The sequence below is a fragment of the Bolinopsis microptera genome, chromosome 6, assembly GCF_026151205.1.
Source record: "Bolinopsis microptera isolate Bmic1 chromosome 6, MBARI_Bmic_1.0, whole genome shotgun sequence".
Lineage (NCBI taxonomy): Eukaryota > Metazoa > Ctenophora > Tentaculata > Lobata > Bolinopsidae > Bolinopsis > Bolinopsis microptera.
The window spans coordinates 16,759,812-16,784,474 of record NC_087077.1 but is presented as its reverse complement, the minus strand read 5'-3'; the positions used below and the strand labels follow the sequence as shown (position 1 = coordinate 16,784,474).

At 38.5% G+C, this 24,663-nt stretch overlaps 2 protein-coding genes across 9 annotated transcripts in view; one reads left to right on the top strand and one right to left on the bottom strand.

The window, feature by feature from the left end:
• The window catches only part of LOC134817235 (kinesin-like protein KIF28P), a 159,961-nt gene that overhangs the window by 78,092 nt on the left and 57,206 nt on the right, over positions 1-24,663 (top strand). For all 5 annotated transcript variants that reach the window (XM_063826370.1, XM_063826373.1, XM_063826371.1 and 2 more), the window contains exon 18: positions 23,033-23,083. In XM_063826370.1, the coding sequence (XP_063682440.1) occupies positions 23,033-23,083 (51 nt within the window). The remainder of the gene's footprint in view (positions 1-23,032; positions 23,084-24,663) is intronic.
• LOC134817236 (uncharacterized) lies at positions 4,641-9,669 on the bottom strand. 4 transcript variants are annotated; one of them, XM_063826374.1, is made up of 9 exons: positions 9,549-9,669; positions 9,161-9,298; positions 8,782-8,914; positions 8,100-8,180; positions 7,687-7,824; positions 7,135-7,297; positions 6,799-6,990; positions 6,012-6,159; positions 4,642-5,655 (listed from the first exon to the last, which is right to left on the bottom strand). In XM_063826374.1, exons 1-9 carry the CDS (start codon positions 9,636-9,638, stop codon positions 5,233-5,235), a joined length of 1,506 nt encoding a protein of 501 aa, XP_063682444.1. In that variant the 5' UTR covers positions 9,639-9,669; the 3' UTR covers positions 4,642-5,232. The 4 variants fall into 4 exon arrangements, with proteins under 4 accessions (XP_063682446.1, XP_063682447.1, XP_063682444.1 ...); XM_063826375.1 differs by having other exon boundaries at positions 9,161-9,295; XM_063826376.1 differs by lacking the exon at positions 6,799-6,990 and having other exon boundaries at positions 4,641-5,655.

Here is a 24,663-nt window from a genome sequence, read left to right as displayed (position 1 = left end):
GGAGGAGGAGGAGGAGGAGGAGGTGGAGGAGGAGGAGGAGGAGGAGGTGGAGGAGGAGGAGGAGGACTGATGAGGAGGAGAATGAGGAGGAGGAGGAGGAGCACTCAGGAGGAGGAGCACTCAGGAGGAGGAGGAGGACTCAGGAGGACTGAGGAGGAGGACCCAGGAGGAGGAGGAGGAAAACTGAGGAGGAGAATTGAGGAGGAGGAGGAGAAGGACTCAGGCGGAGGAGGAGGAGTGTAGGCACTTTGTGTAGGCAGTGTATCGTAAACCCTCGGGCCGAATGGTGCCGTCAACGTTTCTTTTGACATCTTGCTCCTTCATAAGATTAAAAATTAAAATTTTAAATTTGTATACGAGTCTCGAAACACCCTGTAGAGGAGGAGGAGGACTGAGGACTGAGAAGGAGAAGGAGGAGGAGGAGGGGAGGAAGAGGACTGAAGAGGACGAGGAGGACTCAGGAGGAGGAGGAGGACTGAGGAGGACTCAGGAGGACTCAGGAGGAGGACCCAGGAGGAGGAGGAGGAGGAGGAGGATGAGGAGGAGGACTCAGGCGGAGGAGGAGGAGTGTAGGCACTTTATGTAGGCAGTGTATCGTAAACCCTTGGGCCGAATGGTGCCGTCAACGTTACTCTTGACATCTTGCTCCTTCATTAAATTAAAAATTAAAATTTTAAATTTGGACACGAGTCTCGAAACACCCTGTAGAGGAGGAGGACTGAGGACTGATAAGGAGAAGGAGGAGGAGGAAGAGGAGGAGGAAGACTGAAGATGAAGAGGACTGAAGAGGAAGAGGAGGACTCAGGAGGAGGGGGAGGACTCAGGAGGAGGAGGAGGACTCAGGATGGGGGGATGAGTTTATTGACAGTTAGCTCGGGGAAATGGGTCAAACTTAATCCTTGTCATGTCCACCTGTAGGTTCCACCAGGATCTCGAATTTATAACGTTCATTGGTATAGTAGTATAGAAACATGACCACGAACTTCAGTTGTCGAACTTTAGTACGTAAATCGTCCGATAGTTATTGTGAAGAGAAGCAATTGGTTTACAATAGCTCAAAGCTAATGCTATCACGATTAGCCCGAATTGATTCGACTTCGAATGAAATCCATTCATCACGGCCGTGAATGAAGATAGGATTTCTATCGTGGGAATAGCTACAGAGGTATGGAACTATGATCATTATTAGAACCCGGCACCAGTCATAAATCCGACGGTTTTTACATTTACGAACCGACTAGCTCCTAGATAGGTATTGACAGCCTGACAGGGCGGCTCATTCAAATTTGGGCTGTGACACGTCCAAATTCAACGTTAAGTTGGGGTTTAATGTAGTAACCAGATTCATTATAAATAACGTTAATGTCATGATAATCAATTTGACCATCAGCTGGTTAGGTTAGCGTGTAAAAATATGCAATAAATTGTTGGTACGTGCGGTGAACAGCCTCACGGAGCTAGCTCTATAATGAGGCTGGTCTACAAACCAGCAAGACAATAAGAAAATTTGTCCCGTCAATAGGTCTCAGCGAACATTAACATTAATTGAAATATTCTCCTTAACATCACGAGACTTTTGTTAACAAAGAAGCTTAAAATTGTGTGTAACAGAATAACTTTACGAACGTGTGTATAAACGCTACACACCACTTTATATTTGCCGTACGGATGCCATTTATGGATCGCTTCCCCTGGTTACCCCCTAGTCTGTATGAGAAAGTTTTACATTGGTATTTGACAAAAACAGACTTTAAAACCATAAAACATCCATTAAAAGGCACTAAATCTGCGAGTTAATTGTTCCCGGTAAGAAGTCTTTGTATTTTCCGGCTGGAGATGTGTAGAGATTTCTGATTCGTTTCACTACACATGATGGCAAAACATATTTCCTCCCCTTGCCACAAAACCTTAAAGAGCACATTTGTAAGAAGGTTGTGTAGGCACTTTGTGTACCTTATCGGACCTTATTTGGACGGACATTACATGAACGGACATAATTGTGAACGGACATTAATATGAACGCTCGAAGGCATTCAAAACCATCAAAAATCCGAATTTTTTTCAATTTTTTGACGTTTTTTAAAATTTCAGCAAATGATTTTTTAATCCATTTTTTATACAGTAAGTAAGAAAAGCAGTCATTAAGCAGTAAAAATGTTAAAATATGTGTACATGATCAGTGTCTAATATCACATATGGGTTTTCGTGCATGAAATAGTCCATGCTTAAACAAGCATCAGTGATTTCTAGCTTTGTGGAAACCTTTTTTATCAAATTACCCGGTCCTGCATTTCAGTGTTAACTTTAACAAGCCATTCGGCGTGAAGTGGTTTTATCTTAGACAACTTTAGGTTAACCTTAACATCACGTGGAGCTTTCCTAGCACTGTTTCATTACCTCCCCTCAGCAATATGAACTATAACAACGTCGGACAATGTCCTTGGCAACACGATTTACCGTAATATCTAGAGGCTGGTACAGGTTTGTCATGTTGGCGGGGACTAGCTCATGAACTATGTTGTTGAGTGCTATGATTTCGTTGACTTTTTCCGCCAAGTGACCTTTGAAAACATCATATACTAGTAGAGTTTTCTGTGCATCCGGCAGACCAAGGAAAACCTTTCCGTCGTTAACTTACGTCACAATAAAGTTCTCATAGTTGTCATATTCTGGGTAAAAAGTTCGAAATGGAAAAATTTTTGAAAAAATTTCAACGGACTTTAACTTGGACGGACATTAATTGAACGGACTTTATTTGAACGGACATTAAGATGAACGCTAGGGCCTCCAGATCCAGCGTTCAAGTAATGTCCGTCCAAATAAGGTCCGATAAGGTAGGCAGTGTATCGTAAACCCTCGTCAACGTTACTCTTGACATCTTGCTCCTTCATTAAATTAAAAATTAAAATTTTAAATTTGGACACGAGTCTCGAAACACCCTGTAGAGGAGGAGGACTGAGGACTGAGAAGGAGAAGGAGGAGGAGGAAGAGGAGGAGGAGGAAGACTGAGGAGGAAGATGACTGAAGAGGAAGAGGAGGACTCAGGAGGAGGGAGGACTCAGGAGGGGGAGGAGGACTCAGGAGGAGGGGGATGAGATGGAGGAGGAGGAGGAGTATGACGACTCAGGAGAACTGAGGAGGAGGAGGAGAACTGAGGAGGAGAACTGAGGAGGAGGAGGACTGAGGAAGAGGAGGAGGAGGAGGAGGAGGAGGAGGAGGAGGAGGAGGAGGAGGAGGAGGAGGAGGAGGAGGAGGAGGAGGAGGAGGAGGAGGAGGAGGAGGAGGAGGAGGAGGAGGAGGAGGAGGAGGAGGAGGAGGAGGAGGAGGAGGATTCAGGAGGAGGAGGATTCAGGAGGAGGAGGATTCAGGAGGATTCAGGAGGAGGAGGAGGAGGAGAAGGAGGATGAGGAGGTCGACTCAGGAGGACCCAGGAGGAGGAGAACTGAGGAGGAGGAGAACTGAGGAGGAGGAGGACTCAGGAGGAGGAGAAGGGGAGGAGTAGGGGGAGGAGGAGGAGGAGGGGGAGGACTGATGAGGAGGAGGACTCAGGAGGAGAAGGAGAAGGGGGAGGAGGAGGACGAGGCCGAGGAGGACTCAGGAGGAGGAGGAGGACTCAGGAGGAGGAGGAGGAGGAGGACTCAGGAGGAGGAGGAGCAGAAGAACTGAGGAGGAGGAGGAGGACTGAGGAGGATGAGGAGAAGGGGGAGGAGGAGGAGGAGGAGGAGGAGGAAGCATCTAAATGTTATTTCCATAACATTTTTTGACCGCCCTACTTTTTGTCCGTTTTGAAAATATAGGGTACTGAACGGACAAAAACGGACAAAAACGGACAAAAACGGACACAAAACATGAACATGAGCTCCTCCCCCCCCCCCCCTCCCCCTTCCCCCCCCCCCTCCCCCCCCCCCCCCCCCCCCCCCCCCCCCCCCCCCCCCCCCCCCCCCCTCCCCCCCCCCCCCCCCCCCCCCCCCCCCCCCCCCCCCCCCCCCCCCCCCCCCCCCCCCCCCCCCCCCCCCCCCCCCCCCCCCCCCCCCCCCCCCCCCCCCCCCCCCCCCCCCCCCCCCCCCCCCCCCCCCCCCCCCCCCCCCCCCCCCCCCCCCCCCCCCCCCCCCCCCCCCCCCCCCCCCCCCCCCCCTCCCCCAACAAAAATCAATTTGGAAGCCGAACCAAACGATATAAAAATGGAAGTACTTGGACGATTACATATGCTAAATAGTGTGTTTACACAGTACTGAGAGGACAGTCCCTTCGAGGATAGGAACGTTCTACGTAACGCATCACTTTCTTAATTTAGCTGTAGCGTGGCGTAGGAAGTAGATAGGGATTCCAAACTTTCACAGAGCGATTACATATTGACATAGCGCAATACAAGCATGCCTTAGATACATAGTACAAGGTAGCATTACGTCATCCTTTAATATACATCAGGTTTTAGGTAATTATGCTCCCTTAGACTCGTTTTCCATTCCAGTCGTGTCACTTGTCGATGACAATACCAATTTCATTATTTTGTCGCCTGATAAATACCTTTTGCTTTAAAACAACCATAATCGGTTGTCACAATTCAATAAGCACGTGCACCTTAAATTTATGACGTCAATTTTGTCTGGTAACGAATGAACAAATCATATACGAATATTTGGATAATTGGATCACAATTCAAAGATTTAACACATGTCAACATGAAAAATATTCTGATAGAAGGTTAGTTTAACACATAGCACCTCCTGAACAATTATCTGAAAATCAACATACCCATCTCGATTGAACATGTACTTAACTTATAATCAATGATCAGTCAATTAAATGACCGATGAGTCAGTCGAAAAAATAAAAACAAAAAATAAAACAAATTAAGGTCAGAAAGGGGCGTTCAGTGATACTTTACCACTCAATATTTATTGTAGAACCCCCTCTGTCCTTAATGAATAACAAGTCAGCTAGCAGTAACGTAACAGCGGTATTTAAGTATTTGTTCATTCCATCCTGGGTTAAAGAATGGGAACCTTATCTCGGGCTCCTTAAAAAATGAAACCATGTACATAATCAATGAAACAACAAACCATGCGATTGAGGTTTCACTGTAACATATAAAATATTAAAATATCTGGAAATAATTAAAATTCTCATCCACCCTTCATTTGACACAAATGCAATTTATGTCCAACATTCTTTTTTGATTTCCGTGAATGAAATGTTGCAGCCTTTTTATTTTTCCTTTTACCCCACGTTTTAACGAGAACGGGACCCAAACTTTGCCTTTGCTCTCAGGGCTTTATTATAATAGCTGGTGTAGCTAGCTGAATATAGGACACTGGTAACAATGGTATGTACCAGTATTATCATGACAGTGTTCACCGGGCAGTTCAGCTTCAAGATGCCCGTCACCACGTACACTACTGTCCAAGCCAGGGTAAACAACACAAACTCTGTCACACAACCGGTTATTGTCTTCAATATGACGTCAAACTGTTTTCTAACACATTTTTCTGACTTGCTGGCGGGTGCTCTCGGTGAGGCTTCGCTAGCCCCGGAGCGAGGGGTGATGTTGAGGAAGAGGGTGCTGATGGGTGAGGAGGATATCTCGTCTCCGCCAGAGTAGCTGATGCAGCAAGAGGGGGACCGTCTTGCTTCCTCTGTTTGTAATCTGTCTATCTGGGGTGGGGAGATTTGTTATTCTACTGATTTACTTTTAACTTGCTTCAGGCTCTAATAGTAATGTAAACAGTTTTTTTGAAAATTATGCATGCACACACACACACAGTTGCACAGAAATGTATCGCTGTTAAATTCGTCTGAAATCTTACTCGGCATCTATTTAAATTTCACTCCACCACCGTCAGCTGATGCCATGCACACGGACACATAATTTTCAAAAGCTTCTGAAATAAGATCGCTATCTTACCAATCATATTAGAGACATTAAAACAAACGCAAAAAATAATATAAGAATATACGGCGCATACGCTTCCAAACTGCCATGCAATCTCATAACGGGCCTTTGTTCTCACCTCGAACGTAAGCTCTTTAGTGCTCTTTGCTGGTCTGATCTCCATATCGTGGTTGCTACCGTTTTTAGAAAGACTTGACCTCAAGCTCAATGGAGCTGTTGTATATTGGGCGCACCTCGGGCTCTTGGTATTGCGACCTGTTATCACACTGAAATACAACTTGTTAGTTCAACAGTTGATATAGTTGATAGTTGATAGTTTTCATGAGGTTAAAACATCGTTCAAGTTAAAATAGCAATCGATGATGGTTTGGCGATGAAAAGATGAAATTGCTAGAATATAACGTCATTTCTTTACTGACTCTTAACCATTAGCTGTCTCATTGCTTACAGTATTTAAATAAATATCAGGCATATATATTGTACTGGTTGTCTTTCTCTGTTCTGTACTATGATGTAATAGGGCATTACATCATGCAATTAAGATTTATAGTACAGAATACAGATGGACGATAAAATAGATACATTGATACAAATAGTTGAATAGAAAGTTACATAGACTTGGTATGACTATTTGTCTAATAACAAGCATGCTTAACATAAACTATTTGACTGACATTTAATGTATTTTTCAAACTGTAATTATCAACACGATCCAATATATCCAATATATCGGTATCCACTGATCATTCATTTCTTTAGCATAACAATTATTCATGACAACAACCAATCGTGAATCGATTCCTCGGGAATTCAATTTATTCACAGATATCTAGCAACATAAAACTATCATCATGCAGCATGCCATGCTACATCTTTCTCATCCCTGGATGACATTGTTTAACTACCTCTCCTGTTCAGAACCCAAAGCTGTCCCCTCGCTATCCCTATCATGTTTCTGATTATTTCGCAAGCTACCATTTGAGGATAAATCAGAGATTCTTCTGTATTGTCCGGAGACTCTACGTTTGAGTGATCCAGTGGAATCTTCCAAATTAAGTGCGAACTCACCCCAGGCTAAAGAGAACCTTCTCCTATGGCTTGATAAAGACTCATTTATTTGAGATTATCAAAGGGTGATCTTATTCAGGCATGCTTGAAAGGCCGTGTTTTCAGAAGATAAAACAATATGTTAAAAATCAGCAGAAATCCCAGCAGTGAAAATAATTCAATAGAATTCTCACCTCCAAGCATTATCAGTTAGTTTGGAGAAGTTGTAACCGCCGTTGGAATCTTGGGAAGGTTTCCCGTTAATAGTTGATCCTCCGTTACTATTACCACTTCTACTACTCTCCATGGTCTGTCTTCGTGTTTCCATCTTCTCAGTAAAAACTGACAATCTACGAACTGAGGGGAGACACTCTGTTAACCAACTGTGGTTGAGGGATGGGGGATGTAATGACGGCGAAAAACTGATCGTCGTAGTCTGAGTCAATACTCAGTTCGAAATATCTTTGTTCGAAATATCTCCGCCGTTATTAGAGTGGTATTATTGACTTCATGAAAATGTTTTAAAACCATTACACAGTTATGAATTCTGAAGTTGGGATTATATAGTTGGGCCCTCTTAGTTCAGCCTCACTTAGTCCACTGCCCACGTGCATACGTCATGATTTAAACAGTTGGGCCCTCTTAGTTCAGCCTCACCTAGTCTAGTGCCCACGTGCATACGTCATGATTTAAACAGGAGCTGGGGGTTGTAGATGCAAAAAAACAACCAAAATAAGTATAATTACCCAGATATCTCATGATGAATCCGTTCAGGGACACTGCCACAGCAGCAGGAAATATATAGGATACTAGGTACCAAGCGTGAAACAATACTTTGTTATCAGTTGGTAAACAGAAGTTTAACTCATTGATGTATTCGTATCCTGCGGGTAGTTGTTTTAAATCAATTATATTTATAATAATCACCTCATCAAGGTTGAGGTTCAATAGATTCGTTGGGTTGCATCGTATAATTGATTATGATATGTAATAATAATAATTGTAATTAGTTATTAGTATGATTAATATTAATTGTAATTAGTTACTAGTATTATAAATAATAATTGTAATTAGTTAATAGTTACTAGTATGATTAATATTAATTGTAATTAGTTACTAGTATTATTAATATTAATTTTAGATAGATCGTACAACTCACTCATATCGCTTTTCGTTCCCGCAACCTGTGGCATGATAAAACTCCACGCCATAAAAACTATCTGAAGTCCAATAACTTTACCTGAAATAAATAACTATGATTTGTCTTTCAATTAGAAAGAATTATACAATATTAAAACTTGGGTTTGTAATCTCAAATTAAAGGCCTTATCCGTGACTAAGCTGCTTGGGTTACGGTTACATGGCTTCTGCTGTAATAAAAGCACCATTCACTTATCCACGTGATGGCACTTGATGTGATGGTATTTCAACTTTTTTAAAGCTAGAGTGTAAGACCTGCCGCGGTGTTCTGACAGAAAAATCACATACGCGAGCAGTTGTAATTAATCATGTATAATGAAATGGGCCTTAAATCAGAAGTTCAGCTCCAGCTTGATATAAGAAAATACCAGGTTTATCTTACAACTATTTCACGTGCGAAGAGGGTTTACGTCAGTGCTCGTATAATAGCTGTCATTATGCACGTGCAACTTGTCATTATGCACGTGGAACTTGAAGTCAGGTTTCAGCTCGATCATCATGCCAGGTTATAATATTTACGGAACAAGTGCTTGGGCGACTAAATATCACAAAAACCAACTAAATCACTCAGTAATGGGTAAAATTTAATGCAAATAAAGAGGATATAGATAATTAGTTAATTAATTAAAATATGTAATTACCTGCTTTCATAAGCTGAACGTATCTGAATGGGTTCATAACAGCTAGGAATCTGTCTATACTGATGAGAAGTATTGAGCAGACGTTAACACTGCAACTTATCCAACTTAAATAGCTTATCAGTATACACCACAACTGAGGGAAATCTGTGTTATTATCATTTATTATTACTAATGTTAGCTTTATTAAGACAGTAGTGTTAATAATGTTATGCAAATCTTTCAAAATCTGTATAAGTTTTGACTTTAAGATTAATTTTGGAAATTTTTGTTTCCGATGCAATATAAGAATATAATAAATGGATTTTTTAGCTAAAGCCTGAATACATTTTAAAATATTATGAGGTATGTGGGAGAGATTTTCCAAATCACCAAGTCTTACCTCGTTATAAACTTCAAGTTGGGTTGCCCAGTAGCGAATAACTGGAGCTAGTAACATAGCACAGTTACTGGAAAGGAGAGTGATATACATCATCTTGAATACTCCTTTCTTTCTTTTTGCTGATTTTCCGGATTTCTGCTAAAAAGTTCTGTTAATCAATTGTCTTTACAGTTACAGAAAATGTTATCGATAGATATTTAATGTAGCGGGATTTTCATTGAAATATTTGAATAATTTTTATTGTGCGTCACCAATAATATTTTCATTGGTGACTCACCAATAATAAATTAAAGACCAAATCAAGATAAAATAAATAAAGGCCATATTGCCTTTATATAAGTGTCTATATAAGCAAATTTAGTATAAAGTTATCGACAAAAATCCATACCTGAACACAAAGAGTAATGGTAAGAAAACTGATATTGATGAGCATTGCAAGGATCCCAAAAGCGAAGTAGATGTAGATCTCAATGGACATACTCGTATATAATGTCGTTCATTACTAGAATAATGTGAGATGTTATAATTTACTATGGTGATAATATAAGAAAATTTAAACTAAATTATCACATAATCTTTGTTATGTAAGGAATATTAGTATTAGTTATGCATTTCAATTTTCATAGATTATAAATAACAGCAGAACAGCATATTATGTAATAGATCTTATGGTACCAGCTACTGATCATTTGTTACTCAAAACCCAGTCCTTTACCCTTTTAATCAACTTGTAATAATTAAAGAACTGGTAATAACATAAAATAATAACATAAAATAACAAGCATTATTAATCTATTAAACAGTTTTGAGCTAGTCATACTACTACTACTACTACTACTAGTACTAATGGTGTGCCGGTTCCTGCAGTAGACGGAATTCCAACAGCTCCAATTCTGAATTGAATGCTAGTCGGAATTCCTTGCAGAGTCGGAATAGTGTGCCATTCCCCTACATCTAGTGACTGATACCAGAATAAGGCCATGATAACAAAACGAATAAGATGATAATTAGTCTATACTAAGTCGAAATTGTGTAAATTCTTAAATACGATCAGCCAATCTTCAGTGAGGCATAAACTGACAATTCTTATAACGCTCAGGTAGGGTTAGCAGCACTTATATACTTGTAGTTATTTACATAACATTAAGCACATTAATTAAGTATCTGATTGTGAGCACTGGTACTGTTAGTACGTCATAAAACGTAATTACCTCCTTGAGTAAGGTATCAAAGTAACGTACAGAGATAGGTGTTAATTAACTGGAAGATAGCTGAAAATGTGGGCAAATTAAGGAATCACCTGCGAATACATGGTAACCGGAGTGAAGCCTTATTGGAGGCTGTTATACTACTAAGTACTAATTGGTACTACTTACTTACTACCAGATACAGTTGTCAGCTGTGGTCCATTAGCGATCCCTGCCAAGTTAACCTAAAGTACATTATCTTAACCGCACGGCTACCCCGGTGGGATAGGTAATATCTCCAACTAGACCAACAGTTGCTGTTCCTCTACTTAAGATTGTATGTACTAAACAGAAAGACAAATAAATGGTATAAATTGCTAGTCTATAAAATATAAATAACCTATCAATTTGCACCTTTCTCAATTTCTCATCAGGGTTGGAATCTTTCTTGAGTTATGCTATTTTTGCTGTTGTAAACAATCGTGGTTTAGACTTTATATTATTACTTATTATTAAGTTCAACTTTGATAATGCAGACTGCACGTGCTAATAAGTGACCTGACGAATATTTGTATATACGACTATACGAGAAGATGCTAAAAATGCTAAACGTGCTAAAAATGTTAAAAGTGTTAAAAATGCATTAAAAGGGTGACATTACAGAGTTACACTTCCAGGCTTTACAGCTCGTTTCTCTCAACTAACTTCTGATGATAATAGCAGAAGTAATGATAACAGGGGACCTAAAGTGTTGGGGCCTTTCGCAATAACTATCTCCAGCCAACTGTCACTTACAAGTTACAACTTATATACTAGTACCGTTATTTTGACAGAAACTATTGACAATCTGCGCGCGTCTGTTGGTCACGTGTCTCATTGGTAAACCCACGTGACTTGCTAAGATTTCATTTCTGAGCACTATTAGAGTAATATTTATAATATTTTCGGGGTAACGTTGTGCAATGTTAAATCAAATGTGACAACTTAAAGTTAAATAACAGACAGGAGGGACGAGAAAGTTATCAATACGTTTTCATTTTCATGACAAATACTGATTCTGGACCACCCTTTAATGTTCCATGCACCGCTACAGAAGATGTCACTGTAATTATTAAAGCCCTATTAAAGCCTTATTAGATATCACCCGGGAGCCCTGAGGAAATTAGGAGATCAGGCTGGTATGAGGAAAGATTGATTCATTAAGCATAACGGTGTAATTTACAGCGTAAAAAGTACACTGTAAAAAGTACGTGACCGTTACATAACTAATAGGAATGGGAAGAACCGTTCCTCAATGAAAATACAAAATAAAGTAACGCACTACCACAGCCACCTTTATAGGCTTTACGTTGATATTTCAGAGAATTTTACAATTTGTTCATTCTTTGAACTCTGACAGGTTGTAAGGTGGCTTCAAATAATTTCATTCCGAGACTTTATCGATATTTCAATATATTATAGGGATACTAGCAAGCCCGTGGTCACAGGGAGGAAGGTAATAGTATCCTTTGATAGTAGGTTTTTATCGCATCAAAAAATATCCGTCACAACCGAAGATACAGCCGATTAAAATGTAGTTCGCACTAAACACAACGCAATTACGTCAAAACCGATCAAAATGTCGCTTGCAAATCTTTGCACGTGCATGTGCACGTTTCAACACCGTTACTATGGTTACTATGCAACTTCCTATTTCTCATCTGATTTGCACGTGGGAAGTCGTGCAAAAAAATTCTTTGAATTATGATATAAAATAGGTCACAGGGAGGGAATTTGCAGTTTTATTGCATCAAAAATATCCATCACAAGTCACAACCGAAGACACAGCCGATTAAAATTTATCTCGCACAGAATGAGTGAACACAACGTAATTACCACAAAATGGCGTTAAAACAATCATTGCACGTGCATGTGCGCGTTTCAACTTTTTCAACACTATTACCATAGTTACTATGCAACTACTTATTTCTCATCTGATTTGCACGTGGGCGGTCGTGCAAAAAGAATTCTTTGAATTATAGTATTGATATCCCAAGACAATATTATTTTCTCGTCAATTAATATTTCATATTTCGATGTTATCACTTTTCACAGTGAAATAATTAGAAATGTTGTGCATTACTAAAGAAACAATTAACCAATTATTCGATATTTGATAAGACGAATAGAAGACACACCCGGACAATTGAATAATAGCATGGAAGTTTTATTTTATTTTAAGAAAGTTACAGAGGCTTCAAGGTGTTAGTTTTCTATAATGTAAGTTACAGTGGCTTCAAAAAATAGACTTTTAAATAGTAAATGTCCTGCTAGATATAGATTCTGATTTATCAAATGATAATATGAACACGAAAAAATATTCAACAGAAGTAGAAACATGTACAGTGCACAGATACAGTCCCGTTATAAATGCAATAGAATTATTCAGTAAATATATGTGAAATCATCGTCTGAGTAACGCCTCGGATCATTTAATAAGTACGTACTAAAGGTGTCATTGTATTTTAGGAAAATTAAGTAATGATTGGACGCAACAACCGGTCACCTGATCAGTGATCATTCAACTATTTAAACTTTCATTTAATTTTAATTGACCTGATGATCTACAAGTTAGCGGTTATGTCATGATTATTTTATCTCAAATCTGGAATTTGGATTGTTGGTTACGGTTCCATAGTTATGAAAGTATTGTCTTATCCTTATACTCTTATATAATAATATATATGTATGGTGTATGGTGTAAACTGTTGACCCATTGACAAAAGCTCATTCTCTTGATACTATAATTATATAGTGATTAATGAAAAATTGCATAAATGAATTAATTATTCGCTAAACTATTACATCATCTCGCTATATAAAGAACCATTTAAGGTAACAAGTTTTATCTATTGAACTACGTTAACTGCCAATTGAGGAAGATTTAGAATACCGTCATAGCAAGCCTATAATTAAAAACTTAACAACCACGAGGGAGACAAGATATTTTAAAGTTATTTCGATCGCAGAATATTTATATCACGATTCACTTTATTAGTCTCAACTATCTGAACAGAAGGTGCTGATATAACAATAAGCAAGTATGCAAGAAAACAAAAGGAGACAGAATCACTAGGGGTAAATTTATAAAATATCACTAGAAATACTCGCTCAATCACGAACCGATAATCAACACCTGACTAGCGAAGTAGCGACTATAATTAGCAAATAGCTATAACTCACTAAACGACGTTCCAGTTTACTTTGTAATAAAATATGCAAGAGATAGAATGTTGATACATTATTAAGCTTTCGAGATATAAATATATTGTGAAGTAAGTAAGGATTTATATTTCATTCATAATGAGAATTTGAAAACTTTTGATAAATCAAAAAAAAATACGGAATAATTCCGCGGTCGCGGTAGAGTGAAATTGAAATATGATAGAATGTACAAACATTTTAAAGCTTTCTAGATAGAAATAGGTATATGGTCTTAGTAAGGATTCTTTATTGTAATGAGAATTTTGTTTAATTTTGATAAATCACAAACAACTGCGGAGTAATTCCGCGGTCGCGGTCTTTGTTAGAAGGAATGGACGTAGAAATGGCCGAAGTATAATATCAACAGAAAGGAAGACACTCTACAAAAAATGAATAATTTCAAATGATTGCTGTTTTTAAGTGTGAAAACGTCAAAATTTGATTGGATCTTCAAACGCCAATAGCTTCTCTTAATAACACGCCCAAAGATAACAATGGTGTGCCCATCACATAGACATTGGGATCAAAACAGATCAATAACAGTCACAGTCTATACTACTACACCATTGTTAGACAGCTACAGGTCAAATCATATGATACGGGGGATATCTCTCCGACTCTCTCCTTGGATTTACCCGAACATTAGTCCCGAATAAGCACGTACAGCCCTAGTTAAGTGCAATATTAGAAGTAGCAACCTACATAAACTATGTACTATAAAGTAATCAGCACTACTTCACCACGTCTTGCTGACGTCTGACACTATACTGTCCCGTCTAAATACCTCGTGCAAGGGAAGGCAGATTTACCTGATATTGGCCGGCGAGCCTTTCTGCCTTTCAGGCTTCATTGATTATCAAAAAGCTGAGGGCCTTTCGATTAAGTTTAAAGATTTTATGAAAGTTACTGATGAGGTCTTGAACTGCTTTGAGTGTCATTTAATGAAAAAGTTCAGTGCCTCACAAGTATGTCAAGAAATATTTTGTCACAACGCCAGTAACGTAAATAAATGAATAAATCAATTTGCAACATCAACCTCAGCAAGACCCGACCTGTCCATTTATATGCTCTGTTCGACATTTTCAAGGGGCAACATTTTTATTAGTTCCATGATGAGTCGGGACATTGTGGCCTCAACAAACACCTACACACCATTCGCAAATCAGACACAAGTGCTTGTCCTAAATGCGGCGACGAAGAGGAGACTGTCTCACACTTTCTCGGACAGTGCCCGGCTATTGCTCAAATAAGAGGTCAATATTTCCGGGACTACTACCTCTCTGTCAATGACATATTCGACAACCAACACATCTCCACCATTGTCAACTTTACAAACCACACTAAACGCTTAGTGGTGCCAGAGGAGTTGGACCAGACAGGTGTAACATAGCGACTACTTTAACGCCGTCTTATTTCGCCTCTCTCTTCCACACTCAACCACCACTTAAGCGTTTATCTATGACACACCCCACAACACTTACCATCATCCTTGATTACACATCTTGATTCCACTGGCATCCTCCCACAGGACTGCCATACCCCAGAGGTAGGCAAAGCATTCATATGCTATCCTCTCGTGGGCCAACCAGGCCCAGCCTCTCTAAAAAAAAAGAAAAAAAAAAAAAAAAATGATGAGTCAAATGATTTCTTGGAAGTGACAGGCCTTGAAATTGTCACGAACTGCTAGTTCACCAAGTTTATATTAAAAATGAAAGGCTTTGCACAGCTGAAAGAGTTTTGATGCAAAGGTTTTAAACTTACTCAGGCTAGAATAAGTAACATGTTGGACGTTGGTGTCAAAACATTTTATTTCTAAATTAAAAATACGCCCGTTTATAATCAAAGTAAGCTCAACGCACGTAACCAAGAACAAGCGGTAACTCAAATTGCACCCGCCTTCAATCCTGATATTAAGTTATAGATGTGGAATGTGGATTCTGGTGGAGAGCCTCTCCAGGGGAGGTGAAGCTTATTTTTGACACATGTAACCAATTAACCAATAAGCTGCTAATCAAACCGAGATTCACTGTCACGTGCCAACGAATATTAATTGTTGTCACGTGCCATGTCACGTGCCATCAGCCATGCTTCCCCACCAGAATCCACATCTATTAAACGACTTTAAAGACTTTACTGAGCACGACATATTACACATTGAGATCTCAGTCGCTGTTAACTGTAGGACTCAAAGATAATAGATAATAGATGAGGCCGTTTCAAATTCAATGTTGAAGTTGAACGTCCATGATCTACGCGTGCGATAAATCGTGTATACTGTATAGTGATTTGCACAGCATCGGATGCTTTCTGCGATTTACGCTTTTCTTTGTACAAAATCTGAAAGACGCATCGAATTAACAGCGACGAGTGGAAGTGTATTTTGTTCTCAATATGTGTCTCCATAAAGTGATTATTCGCGAGAGCAAAGTGTTAGGGTAAGAAATAACAATCAACGCCCTAGCCTTTACGTGGTAAATATGTAGCATTTTAGAGTATGTGTTTATCCATAATTTGTGCTAATTATGAGGTCGATTTGCACTTATCCAGAAGTCTGTAATACCTTCCTATCAAACGTTTAGTAAAATTAAACACACAAAACAGCGACTTAGCATTTTATTCCAAGAAAATACTTAAATATCTCTATTCATAATATATCTCTGTTCGCATTTTTCTTTTACAACTGCTGTCGAACTTTTGACAGAAACTTCACCGGCGGTACAGAATTTTAACACATTTATTATTCCGAATAGGGTTGAACACTTTTTGTGATTCTAGAGCCCCCAAAGCCTAACGTGCGCGGGAGAAATCTTAGTCGTATAACTATATTAATCTGGTCCAGTGGTCCTATGTTAAATATGAAAAGGCGCTTATTACTGGTAACGCCATATTAAAGACCGGTAAAAGATGTTACCAATATACCTGATAGAAATAACTTTAAATTGACAATGTACCTGATACACACGGACTTAGTGCAGACCAACCAACAGACTTACAACTCTGATCCAAAGACTAAAAGCAGGAGAATATTAATAATAGTAAAAGATTACAATGGGGTAGGCGCAGTGCATTCACACGTGGTACGTGGTGCATTAATATCGCACAGTCTTCTCGGCAAATTACAGACCGGGTCCTCAGTCTCCTCAACTATGGCGTTTCTCTTGTTGCTAATATAAGTAATCCTCACGTCCAACTATGGCGTTTCTCTTGTTGCTAATATAAGTAATCCTCAGTCTCCTCACGTCCAACTATGGCGTTTCTCTTGTCTCTAATATAAGTAATCCTCAGTCTCCTCACGTCCAACTATGGCGTTTCTCTTGTTGCTAATATAAGTAATCCTCAGTCTCCTCACGTCCAACTATGGCGTTTCTCTTGTTGCTAATATAAGTAATCCTCAGTCTCCTCACGTCCAACTATGGCGTTTCTCTTGTCGCTAATGTAAGTAATCCTCAGTCTCCTCACGTCCAACTATGGCGTTTCTCTTGTCGCTAATATAAGTAATCCTCAGTCTCCTCACGTCCAACTATGGCGTTTCTCTTGTCGCTAATATAAGTAATCCTCAGTCTCCTCACGTCCAACTATGGCGTTTCTCTTGTCGCTAATATAAGTAATCCTCAGTCTCCTCACGTCCAACTATGGCGTTTCTCTTGTCGCTAATATAAGTAATCCTCAGTCTCCTCACGTCCAACTATGGTGTTTCTCTTGTCGCTAATATAAGTAATCCTCAGTCTCCTCAGGTCCAACTATGGTGTTTCTCTTGTCGCTAATATAAGTAATGTAAATAAATCTTGGAATATGTGTGAGCATAACTTGTAATTGGTTATTTCAAGCAGCTTACACTCCTTTAAAATTTACATTTCTAGTCGGAAGACTGCCTAACAGTCATTCTGCGCTCAAAATACACCTCCTATTGTAAATGCATCATAGAATATGCATAAGCATTACTATACCTGACGGACAGCAAGATGTCTAGTGTCCTTAATTGTTGGATATTCATTAAAATAGAATATGGATGGACTTAATGTATATATAGTTGTGGGTATTCATATGGTGCATTGTTACCCGGTAGAATTCCTGACAAAAACCTCTCATATCTTCGTATTGTAAGTGAATAATAGAAATAGAATTTGCATGAGCAAGATCCCTGCTACATACACATGCTACATGAACAGGTCTCCTCCTGGTCGTTGGAGTGGCTCTGCAGTTGCGGTTTATTAATTGAATACATACTTGCCAGGGTATAACCCGAGTATATTTTTATTATATAAGTCAATACTGCCCAAGCTAGAGATAAGACTTAGAGAGGCATGGCAGGGCCAGCTGGCAAGGCCCGGACCAAAACACACTGAACCGACTTGGTATAAAAAATGACGATAGAGAAACAATAGTAACCATAATAAAGGTATAAAGATAATAGAAAGGAGGGACAAACCACGGGTCCCTCCACGGCCCGGGCAGTTCCTTTGTGTTGAGAGTTCTAAGTTCTTCTCTTCTTCCTATTTATTTGGGGTGGGCTAATCTTGATTTTAATAGACGTTATGTCTTGAGTGTCAAAGGGGTTATGGGCATCTATTTTTCCTTTAAAAACAAAAGTGCAAGTCCTTCAGTCCTCAATACAAAAACACGTACCATCATATTATATGTGCTATGTGTATCATAGTGGTCTTACTTGAGCTTAACGTGGAGAGAGTGACCTGTCATTTGTAAACAGATTCTGTTATGAGAACCAAGATACCTACTATAACATAGTCCGGGTAAAACTCTATTATAGGTGTATTCTGTGTAAAATTATCTTTATCCCGGTTACTGCGACAAGTAAAAATGCTCTTATTAGGAAAAGGAGTTTACTCGACGTTTCAATATAACTACATCGTATTCATGATCTAAAAACAAGTGTTAAAAATTCAAAACGTAAAAAACATAGTTAGAGGCGGTCCGTGTAGGCCTTACACTGTGCTTTCAGCAATACTCATAGGTATATCTGAGGCAAAACTACTATTATAGGTCGCACACTATTAGTAAGCAATCTAAGGATTGCATCAGACAGCCATGCCTTATGAAATGAAAACTGTTTGATTTTCATCCTCGCAATAGGCCGCGATGGCCGCCTTATATTTACGTTCGACCTAAAAACTGTAATATCGTATATTATGCAATATTGCCAATATACAACCTTGGTTTTTTAATTGATAATATAAGCATGATTTAGACTACTCGACTCATTAGATATCTTCAGTACCCTAATATAATATCGATACCAGAATAAACTACTAAATGGTTGTTACCACTAGCTACTACTTGAGTACTAAGCGACTAAATATATAATAATAAAAAGCTAAACCGACATCCGTACTATTTACAACAACAACAAGAAGTATGTCTGTACTATTTACAACAACAACAACAAGATACTTAAGGGCAGGTCTCTCCTCCGTAAGTTCTGGCTAATCACAAAAAGGTTGCTAATTGGTTAAGTGGACGAAGTATACTCCACTTTCTAGGTCTTATTCAGGCAATACTTAGGATCAAACGATTTGGAAGAGCAACAGTATCAAAGGAACATGTAGAAACTCGTACAAGTTTTAATATACAAACCTAACCTTCAAAATTAGGACAATAACCTTTGAGCCATGATATCATTCGGAAATAGAGCCTAATATTTGAGTTAACCCAGAACATAAAGTCTGTAGTGCATTCCGCAAATGCAAATTTAACGATCTACTGACATAAGTACGTGATTCCGTGGAACTCTCAAATAGGTGGCAGGTGGCTGGATATATAAGTGTTTCTCTGTAATTTCCGTAGACAGCTACTAAGCTAATGATATGAAATATCGATACTACAGTTTATTTAATTTATAGGGGAGAGTTCAATAGCGTAACAATGCAATGTAACTCCACTTTCCTCTCTAGTATCGTGTTGGCTTGTATCCCAAACTTAGAACTGCTGCTACAAAGGTAAATTATCCCAATTATTAACCCTAAAAACTAGAGATCTACTAAAGTGAGTTATCATCCATAAAATTTCAAGTACGCCAAAACATCTGACATCCTGCAGTATATGCCAAAACAGACTATGGTAATTAATATACTCTTATATTGGTAGACTAGATTAAATACCCGCCCACGTTGATTTAGTGTTTGGAACTCGAGAAACGAATATTTACTACTGTGATTACAACTTTCAATTACAGGTTTTCAATCATGATATTATATAAACTAGGTTAAATCTAAGTAACTGTCTGAACTCAAATTTGCAGCAAATTTGTGGCGTCGTGCGTTAATTTACTGCTATCTGTTCCTTCAACATTAATTAATGTACATTATTAATAATGTACGAACATTTGTCTAACAAACTAGCTCCCTGTTAACTATTAAGTAACATCCGGCCAGAAGGACAAATTATATCTGCTGATTATAGTGGTATCCACTGTCCAGTTGTCGTTATTATTTCTACAAAGTAACACATTTTATCTACTGTTGATTAAAGTTTAATAGAACATTATTACTGCTTAAAGAGTGCGGGTAGAGTTCTATGGATACTACATTCTTGATTGAGGGCGCTATATAGTGCAACACAGGTAATAACGAGCTCAAATAAAACTATGAATAGAATACCCCTCCCTTACCTGTGAAACTGGGACTTGAGACAATATCGTCTCATACGGTGGTTATTATAGGAATTTTATTTGACACACCATTGACACGAATATCACCAATAAGAACACACACGCTTTCAAGACGAAGTAATAACACCATTATTAAAACCTCTGAAAATACGAAGATTCAAACCAATCAAAAGATGGGGTATCGCTTATTCAAACCTGCTTAAAAACGACAAATCGATCATTCAAAACCGCTCAAAAACGACAAATCAAACTGCTTAAAAACGGAGAATAAAACTACCAACGTCACGCCACAATCTTATTAAATAAACAGTTTAATAGTAATATACCAGTTTAAATAGCTGACGAAACCTCTGAAAATACGAAGATTCAAACCAATCAAAAGATGGGGTATCGCTTATTCAAAACCGCTTAAAAACGAGAAATCGATCATTCAAAACCGCTTAAAAACGACAAATCAAACTGCTTGAAAACGGAGAATAAAACTACCAACGTCACGCCACAATCTTATTAAATAAACAGTTTAATAGTAATATACCAGTTTAAATAGCTGACGACAGTGGACTGTCAAACCTGCTCAATATTGCTTTATTGAGGAAAAATAGTTTAATTTAACACAAGATTGTCATTTAAGGATCACCACCGTGTTTCATACTTGGCTAAATCGATTTTGTAATGCCTACTCAAGTTCTCTGTTGACAGTTTCATGACTAATGACTACTCTAACAGCTACTTGAGTATTTGGTACCAGGCGCATCCCGGTACAAATCACACTGTCAGTTGTATGTGACTATTCACTATTATTAACAAGAATTGAACAATCCAAGAAATGAAGCGATATTGGGAATTGTAACTTGATCCATCTCAAGGATAAAAATGAGCATGCATACCAGCAACAGAGCTTTTGTAGTGTATTATATATTTCAACATAGCTCGCACAGAGGCAACATATAAAACGATTGCAAAATGATTGTGAAATAATAAATGTAAAATGATGATAATTGTAAAACCTTCTATGAGGGTAACTATAGGTTTATACATCTTGAATTTTCACTCAGTGTAAGGCATAACGTAAGACACCTTGTAACTGTAAGTTATTTGTTGTGTTAAACACAACAATTGTGTAAGGCAACGTTATATACTACCTTACTTCGCTGTTGAATAACCCAACCTGAGACAATTTGGATTGCTTGCAAATTTGGCGAATTATTCAGCTTAATTGCGGTTTTTTTGTTTCCAAATTTGCTGCTCATAAAAACGTTTTGAGTAGGTACGTACAGAGAACGATTGTGACACAACACGAGAACTACCCAGAAAATGAGAGAATTTCTCTATTTTACGGGAGTTAGCTACAATACATAATTAGTTGAAATTACATGGAAATTATTATCGGCTGTGATACAAATTTTGTATCTGGTATGCCAAAATTTAATTGAATTTGCTCCGTTGAAATCAATACGAAACAGCACGTACGCTGGCAGGCCCGTCAATATGGGGCCGTCGAAATAGAATCTGTATTTAAAATACATCTTAAGGCCAAGGCCTCCTAAACCTGGTCATGAGACAAATGTTAAAAATGAAAGCGTTTTCCGAATGCCTTATTTCGATAGGACCAGTTAGGCGGTGGCGTATCTGTAATCTTTCGAATAAAACAAGTGACTTGATATATGACAAAACTTCTTTAACGCACAACTTTTTGCCTCTTAATATACACGTGTAATTACCTCACTAAGTTCAAAGTTCGTACACCCATCAATTTCGTAGCTATTACGATACATCACTGCACAATTAGTGAAGTAGTGACGGACGGTAGTGATAATTAATGCGGTTATACATATCACTATATCAGGAGGGTGTAAATGTGCTAAGTCGCTTCCTGGTAGTAGCGGAGAGGTGTGGACCATGCAACCTAAAGTAGTGGTAGACAACCTTCGGGATGTCGCCGTCCACAAGGCCTTCAGGGAGCATTATATATATCTGAACTTGGCCGAGAATTATATAGTTCAGTTATAAGCTCAATCACTGCACCAGAAGGACCCCATTAGACGTCAGTAGGTGGATGTAGCCTTCTTACTTAGGTACCAAGCTAATGTAGCACGTCAGGTGCCCCCCACAAATAAACCTATAGAAGTGCTGAGTGTGGATGATGTGGTTCTAAGATAGGATATCCATAGTTAAAACAGATGGAAAATATTATATTGCACGTACAAAGAATCTTAAAGTCGGCAAAACTAAAAGTCGGCCGAGTAGCCGCATTGTCTTCGGAAAGACAATGCGGCTACTCGGCACAAACCTAAATTAAAACAGTACTATTATAATACAATAAGTGGGCATCCGATCAAATAGAGTAATAAATACGATTATATAGTGGTCTTATCAATTATTATAGCGCAGTGCATTTATGTTTATGGTTAACACACGGTGGGTTAGCGTGTGCATAGTGCCTCAATAGAATGTTACATATAACGTTAAATTGAGATAATCATTTATAATAACTTAATAAATCATTTATAATAACTTAACAAATCATTTATAATAACTTAATAAATTATCATTTATAATTTCTGTTTATAATTTCTATATCGTTTATAGATATTTATATTTATATATATATATATATACGTATAAATATATGAATGTGTATAAATCTGCTAAACATGAAGAAAAAAAAATCAAATACTAATTAGTATTTGATTTTTTTTTGTTAAACAATTTGTTATTAATAACAAATTGTTATATGATTCAAGTTATAGAAACTATTTGACTTCGAAATTAACTTTCGAATAGGATTTATCATGTTAATACCCGTTATATTTTCAGGTGAAGTTCGATATCGTTATAATGCCCGAAGAGGGGAAACGAAGGAAAAAGGTAAGTTATTTTTGCAAATAGGTACAATGCCGGCCGGCAACTTCAAACATTGTAGTTAGATTATAAATGTTTATCTTGGTATTTCAAGGTTTTATCGCGCAAATATAGGCAATAACTGCGTTTTGCGCGAGAAACTGAACTTAGAACGACTAAAGGATCTAGCAAAATGGGATATTGCATTAAAGATGCTGCCCTGTGAATATTCAATCACCATTCATGCTCGGCCAGTTATCAAGCTGTGATTTGTAACAGCTTCGGCTGGTGATACACACTCCCTGTCTCGTAGGACTAACCCCCCTACAGCTAGTATACTAGTATAGTGCCTTGGTACAGAGTGGCTTAGGGTTACTGAAAAGTAAGGCCATCCCAACTTGCGGGAGAGACCTGCCCTTGTATCTTGTTGTATTGTATTCATGCTTGAAACCAGTAATTTATAAATATTTGTATTCTTCCTGAATTTATATCCATGACGAAACCGATTAAAAGATTACAGCCATATTTTAACAGACGCAGATCAGTGATTATTCACCCACCGGTAGCCAAATCTCACCAAGATAAGAGAGGGAAAGGTTAAGCAATACTTTGTTATCGTCGGGGTGAAATAATCTCCCGATATCCAAATACTACCGTGTTAGGTGTTGCTCAGAGAATCACAACATGGCAACCGTCAGCAATTCACAATAAATATAAGTTGGGTGAAAAATAATCACTGCCAAGATTCACTGGATTTCACAGAATATACCGAGTAATTTTAAAAACATTTTTTTTAAAGGATGGGCCTGGATGGCCCACGAGAGGATAGCATGTGGATGCTTTGCCTACCTCTGGGGTATGGCAGTCCTGAGTCCTATGGGAGGATGCCGGTGGAATCAGAATGTGTAATCAAGGATGATGGTAAGTGTTGTGGGATGTGTCGAGTATGACATAGCTACATAATCGAAATAATCTGATAAAGATACAATTCCTTTTCCATCAGGAACAGAATTGACTCAAGGCGAAATTACAAAACAATTGATCCATTAGCTTCAGTGGCACATGCTGAAGGTGGGGAGTCGAGAACCAACACCCAAATATATCCCAGATATGAACGACTCCAACTCCAAGGCTGAGTTCATGACCGAAATGACAACAGAACATCACTGAAAATCAATAGGAAAATGTCAATGACTCTACTTTCCTTGCGTATTGGATAGCAAGCTAAAGTGATCCTGGTGTATCAAAACCTCATTTGATCTGGAACTTTAGTAATGGCATAATGATAACATATAGATATTAGATAAGATAAGATAACGTACATAAGAATAGATAAGATTGCTACAATCGACTTCACAATACTGAGTAACGTGGAAAAGGTACTGGTATATATATATCACCCCTGGACTTCGTGGTAGGTAATATCCCACGAGATTAGAGGACAACCACGTGGCCTTTCTAATTCCACGCATTGTTTTAGAGTGAAATAAAATTCCAGCGGAAGTAGCACTCCTCATTAAATGGCGGTAGAGGTAGAAAGGGTGCAAATAGTGTAGAACCCTGAGAGAGAAATTGCTAGAGCAGACATCTATTTCAGACGTCCAAAT

Excerpts from the sequence above, each read along its gene's own strand:
- LOC134817236 (XM_063826374.1), bottom strand. The coding sequence starts at position 9,638 with ATGTCCATTGAGATCTACATCTACTTCGCTTTTGGGATCCTTGCAATG. Across the intron at positions 7,825-8,099 it reads GGGAACGAAAAGCGATATGA|GATACGAATACATCAATGAG; the intron begins GTGAGTTGTACG and ends AACTACCCGCAG. Across the intron at positions 6,991-7,134 it reads CTAACTGATAATGCTTGGAG|CCATAGGAGAAGGTTCTCTT; the intron begins GTGAGAATTCTA and ends GTCTTTATCAAG.